This window comes from Alligator mississippiensis, chromosome 7 (genome assembly GCF_030867095.1).
Source record: "Alligator mississippiensis isolate rAllMis1 chromosome 7, rAllMis1, whole genome shotgun sequence".
In the NCBI taxonomy this organism is placed as follows: Eukaryota; Metazoa; Chordata; order Crocodylia; family Alligatoridae; genus Alligator; species Alligator mississippiensis.
This window is the reverse complement of record NC_081830.1, coordinates 27,146,885-27,157,341: the sequence shown is the minus strand read 5'-3', so window position 1 is coordinate 27,157,341 and position 10,457 is coordinate 27,146,885. Positions and strand designations below refer to the sequence as shown.

Here is a 10,457-nt window from a genome sequence, read left to right as displayed (position 1 = left end):
CACAAGGCGAAGGTTTTTCTTTCTCTCTCTCACTCCGACTTGGGCGGAAACCACCCAAGCTCTTTATACAGCTAGCAAGCCAATCGCTAGCCACCACGTATGCATAATTTAATGTGAACCAATAATGTGGCTCGAATTTGAATACAAATGGCGGGAACTCTTTGCACCAAGCATTTCCTAGAAGCAAAAAGAAATGCGCCATGCAAAGAAAGCTACAAATTGGCAGGAAATTCTTCATTGCACCGGGGTTCTCTTCTGCAGCAGAAAACTCCACCGTGCAAAGAAGCTGCAATTTAGCGGGAAAATAATTTAGCAGTGCCGAACACAAACAAAAAATCACAACTTTGGGTTGTGACACAGGTTACTTCAACAGAATGCATGCTTTTCATGCATCTCTACTCCTATAGCACCTTCAGAAAACACTGTATTGAAATGACAATGCAAACATTCCTAACCTTAAGGGAGAACTTCAGGGTTTATAGACTAAATGTCCATGCCACCCTTGTACCTGGCAGAATATTTTAAGCATCAGTTTCCATTAACATATGGCATTCTTTTCAAATTCACATGTCTTTAATTTTCCACAATATATTCCCCAGAGCTGCCTTCACTTCCTTGCTTCTGAGGCTGTAGATGATAGGATTTAACATGGGAGTTAAGATACTGTACTGGATAGAGAAGAGTCTGTCAAGAATGACTGAAGAGGCTGGAGTGGGTCTCAGACATCGAAACATGCCAGCCCCATAATACAGAACATCCACACTGAGGTGGGAGCTGCAGGTAGAGAAGGCCTTACCCCTACCCTTAGCTGAATGTATCCTTAGGATGGTGGAGATGATGCAGATGTAAGAGACCAGGGTGATGGAGAAGCAGGTCAAACCCAAAATCATAGCTGAAGTGAAAAGTGTCATCTTACTGATGAAGGTCTCTGTGCAGGACACTTTTAGTAAAGACGGAGGCTCACAACTGAAATTGTTCACTTCCTTGGGCCCACAGAAGTGTAAATGTAACATGGGAACTGTGTTTATCTGTGCATATAATATACTAACCAGCCATGAGCCACCCACCAGTCTTATGTGGACTTGCTTATTCATAGTTCTCAAATAACGCAGTGGGTCACAGATGGCAGCATATCTATCGTAGGCCATCGCTGATAGTATGAACAATTCTGTACAGGACACTAGAAGAATCGAGCTCATCTGGGCAAGACAGCCATCAAAAGAAATGGTTTTCTTCTCTACCAAGAAATTCTGCAGCATCTTTGGGACAGTGACTGAAGTGTAGCAGATATCAAGGAAGGATAAATGTGACAGGAGAAAATACATAGAGGTGTGAAGGTGAGGAGCAGCCATTATCACCACCATGATTGCCCCATTCCCTATGACAGTTACTACATATATAAGTAGAAACACCACAAAAAGGAAAGGCTGGAGCTGTGGGTCACTGGAAACACCTGACAGAACAAAATAGCTGACAAACATGTAGTTCCCTGTGGACATTTTTTTTTCACCAAACCTTGGACCTAGAAAAGAAGGGAGTACATAAATATAACAATTGCCATGAAGAAAGTTTACTTCTCCACTTCTGGGTCAGGAAAATTCTATGTAAAGAGCTTTCTTCATTCCGTCTAAACCTCTGTGTTTCTAATTATCTTAAATGAAAGCAAGATTTTTTGATGAGGTAACTATCACTAATGAGGAAAAAATAGCTTTCTCAAATCTTTGAGCTTCTTCTTGTCTTTGGTTTATTTCTACAGCTTTGTCTTACATAAAATCCATCTCTCCATGATGGCATGACAAAGAGTTTAAAGAAATCTCATACCTTCTCAATGAGAGAGAACTGTGTAACTGGAAAGGGAGAAAAGGAGATAGACTGTGGGTTGGAGAGAAGGAAATATGATTTAGTTTTCTTTTCAATTTTGTGGGGCTAGAAGCAACATGTCCTTAAAAATAACTAGTTATGATGATGATAATGGTGATTATGACAACAATATCCTAAACTGGTATATTTAAGTATTTCACAGAACACATCTTCATAGACCTAAGCCGACAACTATTTCAATTGATACATTGTCACAGCCTAGAAATTAAGTAGCTGTGACTTCATGAATATGGGCATTGCAAGCAAATAGTGTGTTCATATCCACTATAGTTGCACAGCATTCAAAACACCTCTGTCTGTGTTTTCATAAATGCTCCGTATATTGAGACAACTTCCAAACACATTTTCTGACAGAGCTGCCTCTTAAAGGATAAGTGACCACCAAATTCTAAGTCTGAGAACCAAATTACATTTCAACTTCACTCATCCTAGAATTGCTTACATGTCTAAATGTAGCTTCATGAGTGGCCTATTGGCATTCATGCAGATTTGAGATTCTATTTCTCCTTTCAGGAAAGATGGGAGAATCCAGGTACACACATCTCTATATAGCATTTGCTGACAGTGTACTTGGAGACAAGCTGTCATCAAGAAAAGAAAAAAATGGTATTGGAGGAGGAAGGTTTTGCCACCCAGCATCCTGATAGCCAAATCATTAGAGCACTGGTCTAGGGGGATCCATTTCTTGTTTTTGTCTTGTAGGTGGGAGTTTAACCAGGCCCACTTGTCTTGAAGCTGGTCCATTGGGAAGCCAACAAAAAGAAATATGCAGTGTCAGGGTGGGAAGGAGCCAGAAAGAGGGTGGATTACTGAGACGGACACAACTCTGAAAGCAAGCCGCCCTGGTTTTCCACTCCTATTCATGTCAACCAATGGGAATAACTTGATGGGCATGGGCTGGAAATTTCTGGTGGCAGACATTTGACTCTGAAATACATTTCTCTGACTGCTTTGACAAAGCAAATGTATTCATCTTTCCTGTTTGCCTTTCCTCTCTTTCTCTTTTGGGAAGGAGAATGTTCGGTTCCTTTAACTTTTTTGGCTCCTTTATTTTCCAGTTTGAAAGAGTATAAATTGCTGGACTCTGTGGAAACATTATCTTTTGTATCCACAACTTCAGTGATTTTTATTGAACCAAACACACTGTGAATCACTCCCTGATCACTCTCTGATATTGTCAGGATTTGGTATCAATCTCTTAGAGGCAGGACTCCCCACCCCAAGTGCCTTTATATGAAGCCTACTGTATAGGCTGGAGAAGTTTTGAACCACATTTGAAGCATGAAGTGGTGTGAGGAAGGGCACTTGATGCCTGAAAGCAAATCTAACATCTCCCCCAGCTGTACATTTGGTCCAATCCTAGATTTCCCATAAAAAGACTTGCATCTCAGACATGGATCATCACAGCTTTAAAAGGCTCCAATCCTACTCCATGATCAGCCTGGACAGTAAAAATCTTTATTTCTAGGCTAGACTAAGGTCTGCCTTTTCTACTGTTGGCCACTGGGAAGAGCTTCTTCTTACACTGCAATAATTTTGAACAGTGTGGAGATACTTACTGTACATCAGGGTAGAAGGGAGGCACTTCAGCATCCTATGAACTGACAGAGCCTGGATATAGATGAAAGAGTGGAATTTGCAAGAAAGAGAACATAGGAAGAATATTATATAACATGGGGGGGGGGGGAGTATAATGGTCTAGTGCAGTAAAGAAGGGACCAGATGGACATTTACAAAAGTTCTCATTAGAGGAGGAAATGTACACTCTGGCCTTCAGAGAAATTAAACTGATAGGGTACAATAAGGGGCCAAACTCAACAGTAATATTTTTTAGGTAAAAGTCAATAAATAAATACAAATAATATCTGAGAGGAAGTCCAGGGCACATCCATTTCTTTTTTTTTTTTAGTTGAAAAATATAGGAAATTATTAAAGAAACTAAGTTTTACCTTTTTCTTCAGACATCCTTGTGCCCTACACTGTAACCTTGGGGAGGAGGCTGGAAATTCTGAATTCCCCATGACTGCATTTACCGTGTGACTTCAAAATGAGTATCACATATTACATATAAATACAAATGAAGAAACTCACCAACAGTGAAAACAAGATTCAGGAAATACAAGTTGTTAATGCTTCTTACCTCCTTCTTCTCTTCTATAAGATTGAGAGTGAGAGGAGAAAGAGAGAGTGTACATCCATTTCATATCTGAATCATTTTTAAATAGGGTAACTGACTGCTGCTCTGCTGAATAAAAAATCTTGAACCTCAAGGGAGGGAGACATCCAGAGCAGAAATGACTCTGATGTATTTGCCTCAGTTCTATATAACCTGGTAGATTTTTTTTTTCCTGAGGCCCAGATTGCCAACTAGTTGTTAAGAAATTATATTTGGTCCCTTTGGGACCTGGTCTTGACAAGATTCCCTTCCCTGTCTATGAGTTCAATTAAAAGGAAAATAACTGTTCCAGATAGCATTACCATCACTCCTACCACACAGCCCAGCATGGCCATGGAGAAAAGAACTGTCCCAGTACCCCAAGGGAATGTGCACATTTGGGATTTGCTCTCACCATAACATGACTGATTTGGAAATATGCATGTAGTATGGCATCACTCAGTGCTGTGGTGAATCATTCTGTGCCTGCTCCCTGCAGACTATCTCCTAGATCAAGTGCTGTGTACCCACCTTAGTGCTGTGCTACACACCCCGGTGTTACCCGTGAAATGTATGATGTGAAATGCCTGCAATTTCAATATCTTTAGGATTATTTTTAATATTGTACCATGAGTCATTTACCTTGCCAGGTTAATTTGTGCTTTGCAAAATCACTGTCCATTTTTGTTGTACTCCCAACGCCAGTAGTCAGAATCAATAATCCAAGGAGGTATTGTTACAGACCATGTTTGGTGAAATCACATTAGGGCTTTTCATCATGAATATATTTCTGCATGTCATCTCAGGTAAAAACTGTGTAGACATTTGCTAGTGTATGTTATAGTCCTTTGAGGGTATTGCCATGCCTGCAGTTGGAGAACAATTCAGATTGGTCACATAGGCAGCTCCACTGAGGCATATGACCTCTCATGTTTTAGGCACCTGGTGTAGTTCTATGAGGTTAGGCACCTATGATTATCATACAACCAATGCTGTCATTTAGGAGCCTGCGAAGAATTTTTCAGAAGCATTATCATCTTTGTCCTTGTTTAACAAGAGGCATGTTCTGCCTCTCTGAACTCCTGGCCCACTCCAAATCTTCTTTTCCTGACTCAATCGATGCATCCAGTGCCTCCATTCCCTTGATATCCAGAGCCCCTAATTCTGCTTCTCATGGGTGACATTGCAATGCATCTTCTGCAGATTAGGCTAGAGATTGGAGTTTTCCTTTAGGGAATGAGACAAGGGTTCTGTGTCCTCCTTCATCTTAGCGAAGTGAAATCCTCCGTAACGTCCCTTTCCTGGAGACTGTCCTTTCCAATAGACTCTGCACTACAATAGACTGGGTAGGTGGCAGTCATCTTTTCTTTAGGAGTAGCTGGGCCACCTTGCAAGCAAAGATGCAAGAGTTTTTGGCCAGCTGGGTAGCAAGGAAGAAGCCTGAGACTCTGCCCACTTTCATTTAAACCACAGCTGGAGGTGCTGGAGGTTTAAATCCTATTTCACTTTATCTACCCAAGTACCACTCAGATGCATAATTGTTGTTTTGCACAATTCATGCACTCCTACTCTGTGTTTACTGTTGATGTATAGTTGCCCACAGAAGTACTGGACATACAGAGGGGGTGCGTTCTGGCTGGGTAGGTCTGTGGCTCTGAACACACATAACTGAATGCAAGTCTTCAAACTGTAGCCCTGTCGCAGGGTGAGACAACCTCCTTGGATGCTATCTAACCTGTGGTCTGGTAAATACAGCACTGTGAGACAAAGTCAGAGCAATTCAGGTTGGAACCCTCCCTGGTTGGTAGGGAAATTTGATCCTTAGTTTATTTATTTCTGGGAAAGTGCCTTAACCATGAAGATCTTGGGTGAAAACATGGGAGGACCCTCCTTCTCACCTGGGATTGGATACCCACTAGGCAAGGTTTCTTGCTAGGTAAAATTCGAGGACTTGCATTCTCCTTGGGAACATGTGTATGCTCCTCATTACTTACCCCTCCTGAACACAGCCTACAGAGCATACTCAGGAGGCATGCGTGTTTCCATGTGGACACATCCTGCATACATGCCGTGAGAAGGGAGCTGGTAGGACCTCAGGTCCTAAAACATTCAAAAGGGTTGGGGTGGGGGGAAGGAGCAGTGCTGTTCACAGAAAGTTTGTGGTGTTAGACAGTAGGCTTTTGCGAGTAGGCAGGTATTTGATCTGACTTTGGATCCAGCTGCTTCAGATGTCAGTGATCTGATCTGGAGCTCCAGATAGATTTGCCGCTTTGATCTGGCTGAAGCGGCTCCGAAGCTTCAGAGCCACTTCGGAGATCCAGCCATAGGCTATAATGGGAGATCAGTGAAATATCTATAACTTTGTTGTTTTTTTTCTCTGATTTGGGTGAAACCTACAGGGCTGGTAGCACCTGCTGTGAGCATGAAGGCTGCCAAGATTCAAGAAGATAGGTGCAGGGGTTTGGGGAGAACTGCACCTCAAATTCTTGAAAGCAAAACTCATGTCACATCTATATGTTACACCCCAGGAGGGTTAAAACTGAAAGGGTGGTAGCTCCTGGTGATGCCACAAAGCATGCCAAGTTTCAAGAAGATTGGTTCAGGGGTTTGGAGAAAACTGCACCTCAAGCTGCTGACAGGCAAAACTTGTGATGTACGTGGGTGCTTGGGTGACTGCGTCTGTCTTGGGGCACACAGGGGTTGGAATTTAGTGCAGGCCTGGGTGCTGGGCCCTGCCAGGCCATGGAGACTGCCAGCTGTGTGCGTCTCACTGGTGGAGTCTGTCTTCTGGAGTCCTGCACCTCAAACTGCTGACAGGTCAAACTCTTGATGTGGGTGGGTAACACTGTGTGTTTGTTTAGGTGCACCCCTCCTGGCATTGGGGTCTCTGCACAACACGGCAGTGTGCCCCACTTAGCTTTTAGTGTGCATTACTTAGCTTTTTAAAAAAACTCAAAAAAGGAAATTGGTGCAGACAGAGTGAGGAGGGTGCCACTCAGCCTGTTTGCAGATGGATCTTGGGGAACCCCAGCAGTGGGAGGTTCACCTTTAGAAACACCAGCTGCTCCACTGAAGCAGGATCCAAGGAGGTGCGGTGGGGTGTCACACCATTCCCAGCATGCTGAACACCCTCTTGCTTGGAAAACTGGTCGGTGGACAGGACAGGTGTTGCCAGGCAACTGTGGCCAGATCCTGCCATATCTGGCTGCAGTTTGCCCAATAGACCAAGAGGTTGTAGTCCAGTGGCTCCACATCCTCAGTGAGATAAATAGCCACTGAAGCCTCAGTGTTACCTGCCCAAGTCTGGGGTCTGGTGCATTTGGAACCCAGCATTGAAGCCATGCTCATGGCCCACATTGGCAGTGGCTGGCATGGAGGAAACTGGCTGGTGCTGGCAACGGTGCCAGTGCTGGTGCTGGAGCCATTGCTGGTGCTGGGAGTGCTGGCATGGGAAAGTGGATCCCCCTCTTCCACAACCCCTCGTCTCTGCACTTCAGCCTCCCTGACTTTGTTGACCAGCACCTATGCCCAGTGATTACAGGTTTTGGGGTTGCCAGTGCACATGCTCCCCTTCACACTCAGGTTGCACATGCCCACCATCATGTGGGTTGTACTGGACCACAATGGATCCGGCCATCTCCTGATGCCCCACCAGTGCCTGAACCAGTCACCAGTGCCTGAACATCTGGTGACAGTGGCCCGCCCGAGCCAGGAACATTGATCCCCTGGAACTTCTCCATTTGGTTTCCCAGTTCCCTCACTAGGGGGATCACCTGGCTGAGGAGGGCATCACCAGTGCTAGGGGTCTTGGTGGTCTCAAGGAAGGGCTTTAGGACCACCAAGATCTGGGAGATGGTACCCCACTCAGCTCTGTTCAGGGGGCCACTGATCCCAATCTCCCCAGGCAAGGCCATCTCATGGATGTCCTTCTGTTGCTCCACCAAACTTTTGAGCATCAGGCATCTGGAGTTCCACTGAGTCTCCATAACCGGCATACTTGAAGTAGTAGTGGTGGTGGCTCCATCACCGGCAGTCCTGTCCCCCTCCAAGGCATCCCTCACTATTAGGTGCACCCTGTGTGCCACAAAGTTGGCATCATGGACAGCCTTCACCATATTGGCCCCATTGTTGGTGAACATGAACCCACAGGTGAGCTCAGCCTGCCCAACAAACCACCCCTGTACCATGTGGTTCATGGACCCCATGATCTCCCTTGCTGTGTGGGACTCATCCAGCACCTCAGCTTTCAATAGAGCCCACTGACAGCCTGACTGATTGCACCAGTGCCCTGTGAGGGAGAGGTAGGCTGCTCCAGATGTTGGAAATGAAGTGCAAAGCTATCTGTGGCCCTGCCTTGTGCAGCTCCTCCTTCAAGTACTTTCTGCATGCCTCATACAGGGAGGGCACCACTGTCCTGCTAGAGGTAGTGCATGTGGGCACTTTGCAAAATGGGGCCAGAAGTGCTATGAACCACCTGAACTCTGCCCGCTCAACTAGGGAGAAGGACTTGCTATCCAGAGCAAGCATCTCCTCAGTGCCCTGGGTGATCTCGCTCATCTTGGGAATGTGCCCCCCTTTCTGTCCACCTTTCTCCCACTGGTCCAGGGTGGCCTGCCTCTGCTTTGCGGGGAAGGGGGCTTTGGAGCAAGTGAGGGACTTCCCTTTCAGCACACTTGCACTGATGCCAGGCTGAGCAGGAAGAAGGGCAAGTGGGTGCTGCGTCTTCAGATGCAGCAGCATCACCATGATGGAAAAGTGTCTCACATCTTTGCCATGGCTCATATGCCTTTGGCAGTGTTGGCAGATGGCAAACCGGGGATCATCTGCCACCTCAAAATGATCCCACACTAAACTACTCCCCCGCTTCTGGGTTGAGAGCGAGGATCCTGCCTTATCCTACTCCTCAGCAGGCTGAGGCTCAACAACAGGAGGAGCTGCCTCAGCCGAGCCACTTGCCTCCACAACCTCAGCCTCCTCCAAGGTGCTGCTTTCCAGAGGAGACCTAGGTCTAGGTGAAATTTGAGGGTTGTGGAGCACAAACTCTGATTCCCCCTCAGTCCCCAGAATTGCCTGAGCTAGCACGCTCAGCATCCCTGGTTGCAGCTCCAGCTCCTCCTCTGGTAGCGGGGGCTCACACTGAGAGATGACATTGGGGTGGAGGAAACTGTGATTCCACTGCTGGTGTCTACTTCTGGACTGGGCAGAGGTGATGCAGGTGCAGGTGCAGGGATGTCAGGTGCAGACATTGCTTCCACCTCCTTGTTTCCACTGGCAGCACCGATGTCATAGCTGCTTGGGAAGAGAATGCATTTGTTTTTGGGGGGGCAGGGGGTGGGGCTTGCAGCTCTAGGTCTCCCCCTACTCCCTCTCCCACCCCTGCCAGAAGACCTGGCACCTGCCTTTCCAGCACATTTCATATTGATCTTTCCTGTGCTGCAAAAGGTCTGTGTGTGTGTCAATCCTTTAGTACTGTGTGTTTTATTCCCTCTGTTGTGTGCATGCACTGGCGTCTTCTTTGATTGTTTGCTTCAGTGTTAAGAGTTATGTCAATATTGTATGCTGTCTGTCTGTCTGTCTTCTTCTCCTATAAATATCTGATTTTCCTTTATAGTGTGTGTGTGTGTGTGTGTGTGTGTGTGCGCGCGCGCGAACTGTGTGCCTCCCTGCATAGTGATGGATCACACTGGCATGGAAAATATATTTTTCTTTTTTCAAAGTTTCCAAAAAAAAAAGAAAAAAAAGAGCAAATATAAATTCAGAGAAATGAATTGAATAGTCATAGTAATAATAATTGAATAGCTAAGATAAGCTAAGCTAAACCCTACCCAATCCTTTCTAACAAGGAAAAGGAGCAGGCAAATTCAACTACTGAGTACAGCAAGCAAGTTGAAATGCTTGAGTCTGAGGGTTCCTTTCTCAAGCAGTTCCTGAGAGGAAACAAGCTAGGAAAAGGCACAGCATGCCTCCAAACAGAGGCTTTTATGCTGTTTCTAGTCCCTCCCCACAGATACTGTAAATGGAAAGGCAGCCAGAGAGAAATCCTTCTTACTGGCCACCTACGCATCAGTCCCTCTCCCTCTTCTAACTTTCAGTTTCAGCATCTGAAGCATCCAAAGCATTTCCGAAGCACTTTGGAAGTCCCAAACAACTTCGGGCAGCTTAACTGAGCCTGTGCTTCGATCAGGGCATGGTGCTTCAGACACCAAAGCATCCGAGGTGGCCCTGGATCTGAATCACAATCCGAAGCCTTGCACAGCCCTATTAGACAGCAAAGACTGAGGGCACAAGCCTAGAACCTGCAAGAGGCTAGATCAGGGACAAGGGCCCAAAAGCCCATGAGAAACCAGGCTTAAGCTCGGGGCTCGGATCTCAACAGTGGACTTGAGGATGGACTACTCAGCCAGAGGACTGTAGGCCAAAG

The 10,457-nt window shown here is 45.8% G+C and overlaps 1 protein-coding gene across 1 annotated transcript; it reads right to left on the bottom strand.

The window, feature by feature from the left end:
- Window positions 1-563: 563 nt before the first annotated feature.
- LOC106738933 (olfactory receptor 5V1-like) lies at window positions 564-1,364 on the bottom strand. The gene has a single exon (XM_014597737.2). It carries the CDS (start codon window positions 1,362-1,364, stop codon window positions 564-566), a length of 801 nt encoding a protein of 266 aa, XP_014453223.2.
- Window positions 1,365-10,457: the final 9,093 nt, after the last annotated feature.

Coding starts and splice junctions, on each gene's coding strand:
- LOC106738933 (XM_014597737.2), bottom strand. CDS start 1,364: ATGGTGGTGATAATGGCTGCTCCTCACCTTCACACCTCTATGTATTTT.